We start from the raw sequence: 17,259 nt of genomic DNA, 5'->3' as shown, positions 1-17,259 counted from the left end.
TCTCTCTCTCTCTCTCTCTCTCTCTCTCTCTCTCTCTCTCTCTCTCGCTACACTTTGGCGTATTTGCAAGCAACCAATGATGCAAATGCATTTTTCGTTGAACGTTCACTACGATTCAATTGGCTCTGAATTAAAAGAACAAACTATGAATTTCTATTTATATACAGATTTAATATGAAAATTTGTATAATTTTAAAAGTATTTGCACATTTTGCTAGATTTTTGCTAGGAGGACAATCAATATAAAAAAATATTAGAAATGGTTCATTGTCGTAAAATACTCAATACACGGACTGGGTGAATGTACATCTTTGAATTTGTTGAATCAAGCCTTCCTGCAAAAAGTAATTTACATTAAAAAAACTTCATTAAGTTACCTTAACTTTAAGTTGACATAAACCGAGACACGTCTAGTATGAATGAAAAAAAAGTTTCGAAGTAAACGAAGTGAAAACAATTATTTGTTTGTTTTAGCGCCATTTGAAGTTAGCAATTTTTGAAGAGGGAGTTCCCACGCCGCACTTGTTACTAAACTCATCGTCGTCGTTCTTTTGATTAATAGAAGTGTGCACAATATTTGTTAGCATTTTTGATGTCGCAAAAGTCACAACAGTGTAAATACAAGAAAATCAAACAAATTGTTTTGAACACTGATTTTTCACACAAAAATCAAAGCAATGTACAGAAGTTTGTTTTCGATGTGTGAACTACGGCTGAATGAAGAATGTAGCATTGAAAGAGCACCAGAGAAGGCGATGAAAAAACTTCCTAATGATTTCAGTTCAAGGAATGTGTGAAAATCAAAAGCTGTTTTATTTATATTTTGTAAGAAATGAGCAAATACAAATAACGATGACAAGGAAAGTGTTCGTTCAAACAAACAGCATGTTTTCAAACGAAATGTGTGTGTGTTTTTTTTTGTTGTTCTCTATCGTATGTAGTTCAAGTGGCACGGTTGTCGTTTAGGTTTTGGTTCAATTTTGATTCATCGATGTTTATTGGATTAAATTCTTTCGCAACAGTAACAAAAGTGAAACAGGAAATAAAAGCAAATAACGAGTGCAACAAATCAGAAACAGTATAAATAAAATCGGAAACGTGACAGAAAAAGAGGAAAAATGCAACGTAACGCGAAGAAATTCCCGTCGATTTCTTGTTTTTTTTCGCTCATCGTCGTCGTCAAATGTTTGGCGCCTAGGGGGTTCCGACTTATACGAATGTTCCATATGCGAGCGAATGTTTCATACAAATTTTGCGAATAGTGGCGGATGTTTCATACGAATTTGCGGACGGTGTCGAATGTTTCATACACATTTTGCGGATGGCGCATATGAAAAGTCATATTTTTACATTCAAAAAGTCAAAGTGACAGATTAGTTGACAGAGATTCAAGCCGAATTGATATTTTTTTGGTAATATTGAGTGAAATTTTTCTAAAATGGTAAATAAATCTTTGTCACTCGTAATATAATCACTGTAAGGCACCGTTGTGAAAGGTTTTTATTTTGATTGACGAAACTTTCAATTTCTTTTATATTATCTGAATTTATTTCTAAAATCTCACTTTTCGAATCGAATACGGCTTCTAAAATAATATTCAACAAAAAATCTTGTAATTTTTTTTTCGACTGTTTTTCAAATTTAGTTGAGAACAATCACATTGTGTTTGAAACTGCTACGACAAAGTGAACACAGCAATGTGTATGTTCAAATGTCACACGACAGTTTGTCGCATCTAGCAAGACGTATGCGGCATCCGCGAATGGTTGCGAATGAAATGTACGAATTTTCTAAGATGTTGATGCGGATGAATATACTTTACTTCGTATATTTCATGTATGAATAGAAAAATGTTTATATATTCCGTATAAAATGGCATTCGCATATAGTAAAATGCCCCTTGTTTGGCGCTGAGGGTGTATGGCAAATAATAACTAATTTAACTTTGCTCCAATGGGCGACCAATTTTCTGACGACCAATAATGGCAATTTTTCAGTTCTATTCGCATCGAGTGTCGAATGCTGCGTTCTCTCTCTCTCTTCCTCTTCACTTTTGATTAAATCTTCTGCTCGTTTAACTCCGCACTATGTCACACAAAATTGAAAATGCATTTATAGATATGAAAATATTATTTCTTCGTTGCATCGGATTCTTTTTTTTTGTTGTTGTTGCTTGTGATTTGTGAGTTATCAATACATTTGCAACTGATTGAGTTATGGCTTGTTGCACTTCAACTTTTCTTCATGAAATGAATTGAAAGACATAAACTGAAAATGAAAGAAAATACGAAATATATTTAGAAATAAACTTTCTCGGTGCAGTAAATACATATTCAAAGTGCAAAGAGAAACGGCCAGTCAACGAAACAAATTAAAAAGAAGGAAACCATTGGCATGCCGAATTGAAAATCGAATAGAAAATACGATTTACGGTGTCACTGTTCATTCAGTATTTACCATTTTGTATTATTCTTTTGAGACATCAAAACTTTTAACCATTTCAAACAAAGTGTGAAAATTGTAAGTGTCCCCGGCCAACATCATATAAATGCAAATCGCTGTGCGAACAAAAACAAATTCACTTCTACCTTAAATTGTCCACCACCTCAAAACCAAACAATGACAAACGATATCTTGCATTTTAGTTTGACATTCAACACCCCATACGATGAACGACAAAGGAAGTATTGTGTTCTCAATATAAATCCAAACACCTTATTGCGGTACAAAAGTCTGCACTATATATTTGGAGTTTTATTAATTTAAATTTAAAATGAAATCGTCATCCATATGGAATAGGTGTAAATATAGCTTTGTAGCTTTCATTGCTTATGGCTCGATAAATTGTGTACAATTCGTCAATAGCAAAGCGGTATTTCTTTTACGCATTCAACACAAAATACAAAATTCAGCAAAAGCATACATACACATCAAACAGTACAGCAAAAGTTATAGAGTCTGAAACGTACACAACAAGAATAAAAAGTATCAATCCGCTTTTTGAAATGGTAAAATTTCTCATTCCAATGATATTCCACCACAAAATGTTGAACATATGACAAATGGACAGTTTTCTATTTATATAAAGTGACTTAAGACTTTCAACTTGAGATTAATCGGTCAAGGTATAGAAACTTACATTTAGCAGGGATTCGAAACAAACGGTTTTTCAGGCAATATCACATTACCTCTAATTAAAGCAAGCAATATCACTTTAAAGCAAAAAATCCTATTTATTTTTTAGTTCAAAAAGAGCTTGAAAACTCTTTCAATTATGTTTACGACATTTTATTCAAACGGTGCAATCTAAGCTTTAGTTTTCAGAAATTCGTCAGTCGTTTAATTGTTCAATCTTTGAGACATTTTTCATATCATATTCGTACTATCAAAAGCCGCTTACAGTTTATAAGTAGTTCTAGAAAAAAGTCTTTTTGAAAATTTACACAAATAATTTTTCCGTTGCGCAGAAACCTGCATAATTGTAAATTTATTTTCAAATTTCTACCTCTTCTTATTCGATTTCAATTTATTCAGTATTTCTTTTTTTGCAAAATTTTCCGAGCTTTGGAAAATGCACGGAAAAATATCGCCGACCGTCCCCATTCTAAAGCGCTTCCAGTGGAAATGGCATTGGAATGATATTGGAATATCATAAAAATCCGATGTTGGTGAAACGATACCGAAAGAGGAGGAAAACCATTTTCCGTGCGACTACGACTAGTGTTTGACCGTACTTCTTGCATAAACATTCAATGTTGCGGATTTATCTGAATAAATTTCCGAATCATAAAACTTATATGATTTTAGGATGGTGCAAAGAAAATGTAATTCTTTATATCCAAATGAAGAATAACTTCATTTTTGATTAAAACATACATACTTGCATGTTTTGTGCGTTTCAATTGAAACGAAAATTATTTGTGCATATATCGACTAATTTTTTTTTTCCAGCGACCAATATTGTTTGCCATGATTACTGGTAATGAACGAACATATTTTTTCAAAAACATTGGAAAATTGTCGGATAGTTTTCGGTCGTTTCATGTGTCACGTTTCGATAGAGTAACATCTCGAAAATGTTGCAGAGCAATGAAATTTTTGAGCGGTACCGGTTTCTATATGATTGTTTTTCTTTTGATGAATATTATCAACCAAATGGTGCGAAATGAAGCACCCACAGCAGCCACAGATTATTGTCCAAATATTGATCGAAGTTCGGTATCTCCGTTTCCTTCACCATCGTTCTATTTATTTAAGGTCTTTTCCCTTTTTTCCGGAATATCACGTACGGTTTCTATCTAGTTGAATTGTGTGACGGCTATAAAAATGAAATTCACTGTGAGCCAACCGAAATGTGAGAGTAGAAAAAATACACATAGACACACACAAAATCCTTAAGATTTACCACAGCTGTATGAGCGGCAATTTCACGTCGAACTCACAGACCGTCCGTACTTAATCAATTTGTTCAAATATAATTTTCATTAAGTTGTTAGGGTTAAAACGACAGAAAAAAAAAAACATCGAGAGACAAGCATATAAGACCAGTATGTATTTAAATTTTAAAGTAAAACACCATTAGCAAATCTATTTCTATAATTTTCAAACACATATCATGCACTCAAGTTCAAAGTTGACTTTTGCCAAGTCAATAGTTGCTATTCAGATGAAAAAATCTAGATAAACGCCAGTGAATGGGGTCAATGGACCCTTAATATTCTATATGCCATGTACTAATGATTGTAATTCTATTGGGAATGATGCCAACAGGCAAGTGGATGCAATTTAGTTGTTAAAACATATGATGCGGAAAATTTTCATTTGAAAACTTATCATCAAATTTGGATGAAATTGATTTCTGTTATTTCTGTTATCACAACGAGTCTCTCTCTTTCTCTCCGTCTTTCTCTTTCTATTTGCTCCAAATGACCGAAAAAAACTTTACAATTATCCGATCAGATTAAAACCATTCATGGCATGTATAGAATGTGAACATTTTTTTGGCCAATAAATTTTTCAATAAAGAACTCGCAAACTGTAAAATACCGACATGTCTATAAAAACATATAAAATGTATGATGAATATAAAGAAAAAATGCCATGTTAAGATCAAATCGACGCGCTTAAACTTTTCCACTATGCAAATACCTGATGAATAATGATACAAATGTCCACATGCCATACAAACAATTTTTCTCCGTCAGTGCAATGTGTCTATGCAACAATTTCGCTTCATTGCTAACAGCATTTTTTTTTGGACGATATGGTTCCACTATTTGAAATGATCAAATACGTGTGTTTTTTGTTGTAGACAGGCTTAATATGATTTATGTTAAAACATGTTTGCTATGCAATTTTCATTGAAACACACACTGTTAGAAAATTTTATTTATATGTATAAATTAGCACCTTTATTTATTATTAAAAAAATGCTTTGTAAATTTTGTTATTCATGTTTTTTATTCACATTCAATATGTTTAAAAGATTTTAGAAAAATAATAATATCTTTCATCGCGATGAATATTTTTTCATTATTGAAAAACAAACTGTTTTGATTGTTTTTTCTACTGAAGTGCCAACGTGAACATTTGTTTTTTTGTAATTCAATTAAACTCGATAAGAATGATTGATTTTTTAATTGACACGCCGGTAAATTGTTAAAAATATACGTAGGCACAGTATGGATGCGAATCGTTTAAAATAGCAATTACTTTGATATTGATCGATTTTACCATTTGCTCTCTGCGAGTGCGTGAATCGTTTTGCAATTCAAAACTTTTATTACATTTTGCCACATTATGTGATTTATTGCATTTTTTGCGTCGGGATGTTTTTTTCGTTCTTCCATTATTTCATTGTGCTTGCTAGCTTAATATATACATATTTTGCTTCGTTTTTAAACCATTTTTTTGGTAATAGAAAGCTGTAGTTTTTATTAAAAAAAGACATCGGTGAAAAGTTATGCTTCAAAAATTGACTGATTTATCTATTTCCTTTTTCAAACAATGTCCATTTTATAAAAATATACACCAGAAATCTATTCAATGTGAATAAAATCGTAAAATATGTTATGCACTAACAGATTCAAATTCGTATTATTAAGGATCAATAACGAAGAGAATATGTCGTCTACTTTATCACTTTATCTTATTGATAATTTTAATGAACGATTAAAATCTGCTTAAATTTTCTTTAAAATGATAATTTGTCAAGCTCACTTATTTTCAGCAATTTATTTTCTTAAAACTATATTTTATTAACATTTTTGAAAATATATCTGCCAACTGATTAAATCTTCTAACTTTATTTTCCATATTCTTTATATGTTGGTCATTTATTACAAAGTAACACGGTTAAAAAATTCCGTAACTTTGTCTGCAAAAAAAAAAACACTTTAGTGATTATTAAACGGCATGAATGCGATGCGTATCAATTGTCAATGAATAACTAAATTACCGTATTCGTTTGTTGCAATCAAGATTAATCGTAAAAAAGTCGTAAATTGAAAAGGAAAAATTCAATCGAATTCAAAATCGATACGAAAGTTAATGGAATCATTTTTGTTTTGAAAAAGTGTACATGACGATTTACATGCGTACATTTTCTTTTTTTTTAGTTCATTCATTACAAAACAAACAGTTTTAATTGTTTTTTATTGGTCACACGTGCGGGAGTTTTCCGAATATTTGTACGTTTGTAATTCAATTAATCCCGATAAGATGATTGATTTTTTAATTGACACTCGGGTAAATTCATGTGCTGTGCTGTGCCATATACCCGCTTAATTCAACATGGCGAGAGAAAAAAGAGATGCGAACCATTCCAAATGGCAATTACTTTAGTATTGATCGATTTATTTGAATCTACAATTCACTTGGCAAGAACGTGAATTGGCTGGCGCTTTTAAATTTTTATTGCATTCCATTCAACAATTCCAACAATGCCATGTGATTTATCGCAGTTTTTGCGTTGATTTCATTAAAATTTGAATTTTTGCATTTTGCATTTCAACACATTTCTTCTTCAAAATTGTCGCCCCCGTGTTTTAGGACTTGAATGATATTTGTTTTTCTATTCGGTGTTCTATGTAGTAATCTATAGTTGGCGAGACCCAACAAATCATCATATGCTCTTTTGTTCTTTTGCAAGTGTGTAATTATGAATAAGTCTAATTTTGTAATGAAAATGTTTAATTATGTAAATAATTCGTATTTAATTATAATTACAATTTTGTGCGGAATATTTTCTTCTAAGTGATTTATTTTTAATTATTTACATGCTTTTCAATGTTTGTGTATCTGTTTTTAAAGGTGTTTTTTTTTTCAAACAATATTTTGATAATTGAAAATCGGAAATTGAAATTGTGCTTTTTTATAGGTGAAAGAATTATGATTACAATGAATAATGTAGAAAACATTATTTACAATAATTAAACATGCAGTGTGTAATGAATTGTTATCAATTTGTAGAGAGTGAGAGAAATATGTTGTAGAGCCAGCTCATTGCATACATTGTTTTGCGTTAAATTTTCTTTTTTGTTACTTTTCATGCTATTTTTTTCAAATTAAAAATGTGCTATTTTTCGCATCAAACAATACGTGTCTTTATGAATTAATATGTTTGCCTATCATCCATTTGAGATACCTCATTTTCATTAAAGGATTTTTGTTATTATTTTTTATCAATATATGTATATATATGTATATTGTAATTTTGTATTTGTTTTTGTTGCTGCTTTCTTTTCGAAGTGGATTGTCGTTGATCGAATTTCTCATTATAATAATTATTTTTTGCGGTTTAATTGCGATTTATATTAATTTCTCTCCTTTTCGGTTAACTGTCGACAAAATAATTTATTATCCATGTGAATTTGATTTTTATTTACTCATTTAAAATATGTGTGTGTGCATGTATGCGAAAAATTGTTCAAATTTAAATAAAAATAATCGTTTTTAAACTTTTCATATATATATATATCTGACCCGTGCGCTATACAATAGTGTATGAAAAAAATATATTCATATTTAGTGATGTTAAAAATCGTTTGTTTTGCAAACGAAATTATTTGAAAATATACAAAAATAAACCGCAACTCATGCATGCACATTTCAACCTATTTTATATTCGTAATTGTATCTCATCATATCCACATGGTCTTTCGATTTTAATATGATGATTGATAAATTGTTTAACAAAAAAAAAGTTCTACTTTTCTCTTCGATTAATTAAAAATTTGTTGTATGCATTGGCTGTTGTACTCTTTTTGTACTCTTTTTGTACTTTTGATTTTGTACTTTGTACATTATTTAAATATCTATAAATCTAGGAAATGTGGAATAACTTGGGCTCGGGTATTAATCCGGCGCTTGATCGACGTTCGGCACCAGGCGCTGCCGAACCAGCGAATCGTTCCGATTTCAATTGATTGATGGCCATTAGTAGTCGTTTTCTCTCAATAAATGATTTAACACCAAGTTCGGCCAATTCATGGGTGGTCAGTGTTAGGAATGTTTTCATATCGATTTCATTTTGCAAGAAATTCTCTGTTCAATTTAAAATGACAAAACTTTTAGTTATCACTGTTCTGCTTCAATTTGAAAATGAAACTCGAAAAAAAATGCTTACCAATGTGATGTTTCATTTCCAAATGTGTGAATAATGACGGAATATCTTTGAAATCTGATAATTGAACCCATTCGCTAGACGGCGGTGATGGCTGCGTCTCGGCCTTTAGTTGTTTTATTGCCAATAGCAGCTTCTTTCGCGGACCCAACGCATTGATATTCAGCTCAAGTAAATCTTCTCCCGTCAACGTTGCAAACATCTTGATATCAATTTTTTCGACCACAAAATTACCTAATTGAAAGTGAAAATGTGTTATATTTAATAATTTTTTGTCGTTTTTGATTTTACGATGTAAATACATACTGATGTAATGCTCGAGTTTTAAGTGGCTTAAAAGAGAGTGCATGTCTTTGAACTGAGACAATGGTACGCGATCATTCCATGGCACACTGTCGATGAGACCGGTGGTAGCAGCTTTATCAAAATGGAGCTTTTCACGGTGAGCCCATTGTGATACACCCGCTGACGCTGATTCCAATGCAAACGGTGACGTTTTACTTAGAGAAAACTTAGCCCATGCATCGGTTGGTATTCGAACTTGTTCTCTATTTAGATCGAAACGATCGATGGCCTTTAGTCCTTCAATGCGTTGTCTCTCGAATTCCAATGATCTTGGCTACATAAAATTAGAAGGAGGGAAATCATTAAAAACTATCTCCTTCTTTATTTGTCCCCTCATTCTCATCCGTCAATTCCAGCGAGACAGGAAATAAATAAATCAATAAAAAAATCAGACATTAGGTTTGAGCTATAGATATAGCGGCTGCCATTTCATAGCTGCTATTCATAGGCGCTATTTATCTCGTTTTAATGCATTTATGCATATTGTGTGTTATTTTCTACATCTCTCTCGTACTCACATTCAAATGTACAAAAGAATAGTAGGCTATGATATTCCTACTCGGTGTTAAACACAGCACACAAATTAAATAGCGCCTATGAATAGCACCTATAAAATAGCAGCCGCTATATGCATAGCTCGAGCCTAATGTCTGAAAAAAATAAAGAAAATACGCACCGAGTGATAGCTAGGTGTCAACAGTCGATTTTCCATTTCGAATGGATGATTGCTGCTTTCATTCGAAACATTTGCTTGGCGTGTTAAATTCGTCGAATTGCCCACAAATATTTGATTATCTGAATGCGGAAAGTGATTAACACCATTGCCGTTTATTTGAATGCTTGGTTTGTATGGTGGATACAATTGTTCAAGTGAATTAGCGCTGCCGCTGATATTAAAGAATTTATTCGAATGATATCCGCTAGTTTTGGTGCTTGAAGACCGTGGCGAAACACTTGCATGAGCCGGTGAATAAGATGGATTAACACTTAAACCAAGATGTGTCGCAATATTTTGACCGTTCACTTGTTGTTGAAGTGCTTGTTGTTGCAGTGCATGAAAGCGTAGATTTTCCGGTGTCAAGCTGGCAAAATCGGGAACTCGATTAAGTTGATTGTGAAATGATGGATTTGGAAAGGTCGGTGTGAAATTTTGTAGTAAGCCGCCAGGTGTCAGAGGGCTATTTGGAACACTTGATAAAATTTCAACCAAAGCCGATGTATTGTACTCCGGTTCGGCCGACGAATAGTACGTGGCTGGTATTTCGGCTTCCACAATAGAGCTTTTTGGTAAATTTAAAAGTTTGTGGCGAGCCTCGTAGATTTTACCTAGAAATTAAGAAGATAAAAAAAAAACATTCCAACAAAAAAGCACGATTTAAAGAATGTAATTAAAATGATGAATATCAAAAATGAGCAAAACGTGAACGAACGAACGAATAAAAAAAAAATAATGAAATTAATCTTATTCAAGAGATTACCGACGTATTTCTCGATTCCTTTTATGACAATGCACAAAGTACTTTGTCGTTGTTTGTGACGGGCCGCAATGAAAACTCCAAATTGTTCCATGAGCGCATTAATGTCCTCTTGTTTAACCGAATTTTCCGGATAATCAAATATCAGAGCCACCGGCAAATTACCCTGTTTACAAAACCAATACAAATGACATGATTACAACAACGAAACGATGAAAAAAAACACAACAACTTAAACAGAAGCTATAAATAAATTGGCTACAATTTTCCAAAGAAATACAACAAAAACAAAAGCCACCCGAACACAAAAAATAGCATCAGCAGCAGCAGCACACAGAATACAAAAAGAAATTGCATACAAAGTTTTTGGTTGTGTGAGTGACAGACATTTTGATTTACACATAAACGACGGGCATTAAATGCATTCGTTATGAATGCAATGCAGGATGTTTGGGGCCATTTCATTCACTGGAGAGGAGTGAGAGAGAGAAAGAGAGAAGGGGAAAAAAATGATTCCAATAATAAATGCAAGCACAAGAACAAAAACAACAATGTGAAAACCAAGTGAAGTGACAAAGCAACGACAACGTAACGATACGATTGTCTGCACACACACCGGATTGAAGCAAAAATGAATGTGAACAACACAAAAAAAAAAATGGGAAATAAAAAAAAGCAACAACAACCCAAAACCGAATTGCGTGGTGTAAATTCGTATCATTTACGAGACAATTATTTCATTGTGTGTACGCCTGTGTGTGTTTATTTCAAATGTGGTACAACGTGTTTATTCATTGCTCATTGCAATTATATTGCTTCTCATTTTGTTTTACATTTTTTGTTGTTGTTGTTGTTGTTTTTATGCCATTTTTCAAGCGCAATTGCTATTGCACTGGTGGTACCGCCAGCGATTGAAATACGTATACGTATAAATGCTGATACAGCTTGTATTCTTCGGATTCTTTTTTCTTTGGTTTTTGTTTTGAAATGCATTTTTACAAGTATAAAAAAAGGAACGTTGCACTTACAATGAGCTGTTGTCTGGCTCTGTAAACGCCATCAATGGTACCCGTGATAGTCACAAGAGATTTTTCTATCTGCTTTATGTTTGCGTCACTCAAGTCCGGAAATATTATCTGAAATAAAATTTTATTTCATATCACTAAAAATATAGAAAAACAACACGAATATATTTTTTTTCTCTCGTTGCGCAAAAGCAACAGAGCGGAACACAAATTAAGGTCGACTCAATATCAAGAGAAGAAAAGTTGAACAGCACATTTTAAATGCCTCTTTGTTTTATTTCATTATGAATGGACGAAATGGAAATTATTATTTTTTCTCGTTTTCGTTGGTGTTATTTGAATGAAGAGTAATGGTTTTTATTTAGCCCATCTGATTTACTCGTGTGTGTTTCTTCGCTCAAAAATCAAATGAAATCTGTTGTGTCACAACGGAATAATGATTGTACTATTATAAAATGGAGGCAACGACATTCTTTGAAGAATAAATGTGAAAGGACGAAAACTAAAGTCTAACAATTATTGGAATAATAAGAAACACACACAGCTTATGCACTGACACCGCACAAGCATTGGCTTTGCTCTTTGAAACAGGTTCTGTGTACCATAACGACCTCCATTGTGTACAAACCTTTGTGTTCGTATATTCCATTATTCTTCGGACTTCAACGTTATGTTTGCCTTTAACGATGTCATGATGTTGTGGTGAAATTCGCAGCTGCAAATTGACCTGAATTTGGGGCTGCAATGGAAAATTTTCGATTTAAAAAAAAATGTCTTCGTTTCTTGTTCAACAAAAAAAAGTTTTCACTAGACAAAAACGTGAATTCGAATTTAAATTAGAAAAATTAAACACATCTTAACCACCAAAAATATCCGGGTTAAAATTCAAACTGCAGCATGCAACTGAATTATGGGAAAAACTATTTTTCGCATTGAAAGTTAAAAAGATCTTTCTTATTCGGTAAGAAAAGTCGTACTTACATTTCCACACATATATAAACATAATTGACGGGCGGCGTCTTGGACCTTTTCAGCTTCCTTTTCGCTTCCCTTAACCACAACCGATGAGTTCAACTTGGGACGCGATGAAAATTTCACTTGAACATTGTAAGTGGCTTCGGCTTCCTTAACGTATTCAGTATTATTATCCGGAATTGGATGACCAGGAACGCTCATCGGTAATTCATACGATATAATCAACGGTGTCGACAACTACAAATTCATCAATTATTATAATCAAAAAAGTTTTGCGTTAATTGGATTTTCGGCCACGAACAAATAACAGCAACGAATTCTCAATATATCAACTTACACGAACTAATGCGCGTGCTTTTTCAACGCCTTCCAAGCTACCACATAACGATACCTGATTACTTTTTTCCGTTTGGCTCGAACGATTCGAATCAGGAAAATGAATATGAGTCATTGTGTCTTCCATGATCTTCTTAATATTGTTACCACAACGTCCAATTATATATGAATGGTCAGTGTACGAAATATCCATTTTCATGATTACACGACAGCCCTGTGATTGTGTTGCGACAACAACGGCGACAACGACGACGACAACGAGAATAGAAAAATGTAAGTAATGATGTGCACTTCGATTGCAGGCACTATACAATATAGCATTGTACAATTGTACTCACACGAGAGTCCAACCGGTTCAAAATTTGCTCTTTGGCTTTCATGACGTCCGAGTTTTTTCCAACGATGCGCACATGTGGATCTGTGAATAACAGCATTTTATCATGTTGTACTATTTTTCTTATTCAATATTGTGGTCCATACCTTTCTTCGTTTTTGCACCAATTTTCAAGCGGCATGGCCAGCTGATGCGAGTCCCAGTCATTTTGATAACCTGATTGAATTTTTTTTTTTCGTTCATTCGTGTCGAGAAAATATTAACACTTTATTTGTAAAAATTATATGAAATATTTTCTTGAATCGGTTGAAAATCATGGCAAAAGAAGAAAAAGTCAGTCATTTACAACATATGAACATTGTAGAAAAAAATTCTCTATAAATTTGAAAATGCCCGAAGGATACGTAACTCCTTGGTCATTTAGTGACAACATTTCTTTTTTTTATATATATTAATCCAATCAATTCGAATCGAACAGAAAAAACATCAAAAAAAAAACTTACATTATCAAAAAAACATTCGGCAGCATTCATGCCCTCGGTCGGCGATGCATCTGTGCGGAAAATTAATGTTGTATTGATTGTATTAATGCGTAATACTCGAATATGGTACCGGTATAGAATATAATATGACATAATAAAATAATAATTCCGATAAAGACGAATGAATATAAAATGAGTGTAATACATTACCCTTGATCAGAGTCTCCAGCTTATTTCGATCAACCTTAAACCGTTCGACGCACAAATCCTTTGGATGCAAGCCCATTTGTGCAGCGATACTGTTAATATCGCTCCAATCGCTTTCAGCCGATGACGAGGCTTCGCTTTGGCTCTCACTTGACTGCCGCACATTACGGTACATTAAATTATTAAGCAAGTTCTGTGTTTGATGGCAGAAAAAAAGAGCAGCAAACCAACCGACAAAAGAAAAATGAAATGAAATTAAAGGCATCACATAAAATTGAAAAGGTTTTCCAATAAATTATGATTTCACACGTGCCGATATCGACCATAAATTTCGACTTTTCAATTTAAAATTATCCGTGAAAACTATGCAGACTCTCACAGAGACATTTATCAGTTTTTATTGCGTCAGAAAAAGAAGAGAAAAAAAAACAATCATAAAAAAAGATTTTTTTTGTTTCTGTACCGAACATCTTGCTTTGATTGGAATTTATGTGCGATTTGAACAGCACAAAATTTAATTGGAAATATTTTGCGCATAACAGGAATGTGTTTTCATTCGATGTGAAAAATCAAGTGTGTGTGTGTATGTGTGTGTCTTTTTGGTGCAAAATAGTTCGGAGTTCAACGAACTCAAAAGCAAAAAAATGCAACGGTAACGCTTCGAAATACAGAGTCGGTAGTTGTGAACGTTTAAAATTAAAGTTATACCACATGACACATACCTATGTAAATGCACAATAAATCATATTGCCCACTTAACAATCGAAAGAATTGCAATCGATTATGACAATTTTATGAAATTTTACACGAAAATTCAGTTCGATTTAAAACAAAAAGTCACCGAAAAAGGTCATAACATTGGTAACAAAGTCAATGACCCTCATTCAGCCACATTGTTTTAGATGTTAAATGTAGTGCGCAGTTTTATTCTCTCTCCAAACTGAGCACACCAACAAAAACTGTTTTCACCTCCACACCATGTGGATTTTCGGTAAATTAAACAACAAAAATTAACGATACTTACATTATTTCCGTCGGGACCCATTTCAGCGTCTATTTAATTGATGTTATTTTAATTGATTTTCTCCAGAAAACTCTTTAACAATAAATGTTCAAATCACACCGGAAGAAAAAAAAAATGAAAAAAAAAACTCAAGTAAAAAAAATGGTTTCTGTTCAACAGTAATCAATAAAATTTCGCGTTATTCAATGTGAAAAACCACCGAAAAACTATTATTTAATGTTAAAAGCAAATTTAACTTAAAAATAGTTAAAAACTCGTATTAATGGTCTGTAAATGAACAAATTAATGGATCAAAATGACTGAACGAGAAAAAAAAACTAAATCGATTTTTCGATCGGTCTGTCGGAGAAAGTCTTATTTGCGTTCGTACTCTTCGAGAAGTTGTTATATTAATAATCACCGATTGAAAAATTTCGGCCGAAAAATTCGTATTCTGCTGGCTAAGTTGGTTAAAATGTGCACTCTGTTTTTTGTCTCTTTTCAATTTATTTGAAATAGATTTCTTGGAAACGCAAGTGTGTTTCGCACGTCGTCACAAAATGGTATATGAAGAAAGCACGCGTTTCTGCAGAAATCCACATGGTTTTCAGGGAATCGTGAAAACCAATACACACTCACACTGCAACGCACCACACCGGACCACTCTTGGTGTGTGCACCAATCATTTGTCGATAAAGCATTTTCGTTCACTATCGTGTTATCGATGCCATTGTATGAATACGAAATAATCCACTTAAATACAATTACATTAGCAAAATGAGTTTGCAAATGCGCCGCCGAAACACGTGTTTTTCTACATCATTTTGATCCGCACATAAAAATTTGTTGCCGCAAAACATTTTCGCAGCATTTGAACATTTTTTAAACAATAACTTACTTTTGCGTCAGAACAAACGATACACAATCACAATACAGTGGCCACACAAAACACACAAAAAATTAAACTATATTTGTTTGTTGCATTTTTTGTCACAAAAATTTACAATGTTTGACAAACAATACGTAATCAAAAACTTATAAAAACAAAATATGTTACAGCAATTCAAACCAGATTTGTTTTCTTTCCCTTGCAAAAAATAAAAACTCTAGATGGAAATCACCGATTACTGGCAGATTATGCTACACTGAAAATTTGATTCAAAGTTATAGATCTTTGTATCAAAAGTCGGCACAAAAAATCAGGTGCAGTTCATTTTGTTCATCTTAACCATTTCGTACATGCAAAAGCAACGAACAAAAAATGGGATGTGAAAGAGATACAATGGGAGAGAGACAGGGAAAGAGATAGAGAGAAAGAGTGTGGTAGATGCTGTGGTCCATGTTGGTGAGCGTGTTTTATATTTTGTCTGCATGTGTGTATATGTAGGCGCTTGAATCGTACGATGTTTTGCATTTCTTCTTTGTTTCCGTTATTCTTTATCGGTCTGTCGAGAGCGAGAGAAAAATCACTTGTTGGCCTATCCTATTCGGCATGTATTCATGATAATTATTTACACAGACACTTTTACAAATACATACAAATGCGAGCAGATATGCAAAGAGTGTCACTCGGAACATAATTTTTGTGGTTATGTACTTTTGATTTAGATACAACGCTTGCATAGCGAAATATTTGAATATCATTGAACGACTCTTTGAACGTGAATGTAGTGTGTCGCCTGATCGAATTGATATTGTGGCCAATTCTTAATATGACGAATAAAAAGAATGTTTGCACATATATTTCTTAATATAAAATTGACTGACATAATTGGACGTTTCCGTCACATCTTTTGCTTGAGTTCGGACATTTCTTTCACATCTTTCGCTCAGTGTGAATCTAAAGTCTTTATGAGAAATCATAAAGTTCAAAGTTTAATAAAAACGGATGACATTCCAAAGATTTTCAACATTTTTGTTCGAGCGTTATACAAGCGTTTGTCAACTATTGGCTACAACACACACTAGGGGCTTTTATCTTCAAATGTATACGATTTATACTCTAAATAGTGAACTATATTGCAAAATCATCTGTAATACGCGCAAATAAATGTGCATAACTGCATATATTTGGTGTATATTTCGTGTATATTTCGTATATATTTCGTCTATGGCATGTTTTTTTGTTCTCTTTTGTGCGGATCTTCTTCGATTCTGTGTAGCAATACTGTGTGTGTGTGTACACTGAAGTTTGAAATACATCTTATTCACTGGTATAGGCGAGAAATTTTAATCGTATATATGATGAATAGGACGTGAATATTGTGTATAAATTTGTATGAACGAATGATGAAAGCCCCTAGAACACACACACACACACTTTACCCGCAGCGAAAGTGGCTTACAATAAAAATGAAAACAACCAGTGTAAATATGTGCACAAATATACATAGCAAATGCAATTGTTTTATCTGAACGCTTCTCCGGCGTTTCTGATCGTAAATTGTAAAAGGA

General features: G+C 33.0%; 1 protein-coding gene across 3 annotated transcripts; it reads right to left on the bottom strand.

The window, feature by feature from the left end:
- Window positions 1-7,296: 7,296 nt before the first annotated feature.
- On the bottom strand, window positions 7,297-15,931 carry LOC116338112 (protein bicaudal C). 3 transcript variants are annotated; one of them, XM_031763184.1, is made up of 15 exons: window positions 15,704-15,931; window positions 14,827-14,898; window positions 13,806-13,995; window positions 13,617-13,666; window positions 13,260-13,329; window positions 13,118-13,197; window positions 12,781-12,993; window positions 12,450-12,680; window positions 12,097-12,207; window positions 11,472-11,579; window positions 10,447-10,609; window positions 9,645-10,294; window positions 8,930-9,242; window positions 8,627-8,857; window positions 7,297-8,544 (listed from the first exon to the last, which is right to left on the bottom strand). In XM_031763184.1, exons 2-15 carry the CDS (start codon window positions 14,845-14,847, stop codon window positions 8,324-8,326), a joined length of 2,652 nt encoding a protein of 883 aa, XP_031619044.1. In that variant the 5' UTR covers window positions 14,848-14,898; window positions 15,704-15,931; the 3' UTR covers window positions 7,297-8,323. The 3 variants fall into 3 exon arrangements, with proteins under 3 accessions (XP_031619044.1, XP_031619046.1, XP_031619045.1); XM_031763186.1 differs by lacking the exon at window positions 15,704-15,931 and adding an exon at window positions 15,197-15,394; XM_031763185.1 differs by lacking the exon at window positions 15,704-15,931 and adding an exon at window positions 15,227-15,394.
- Between the last annotated feature and the right edge of the window lie 1,328 nt (window positions 15,932-17,259).

This window comes from Contarinia nasturtii, unplaced genomic scaffold (genome assembly GCF_009176525.2).
Source record: "Contarinia nasturtii isolate CC-2019 unplaced genomic scaffold, AAFC_CNas_1.1 Cnas_scaffold_350, whole genome shotgun sequence".
NCBI classification, from domain to species: domain Eukaryota; kingdom Metazoa; phylum Arthropoda; class Insecta; order Diptera; family Cecidomyiidae; genus Contarinia; species Contarinia nasturtii.
Note: the sequence above shows the minus strand (reverse complement) of the source record. Positions and strands in the feature narration are given on the sequence as shown.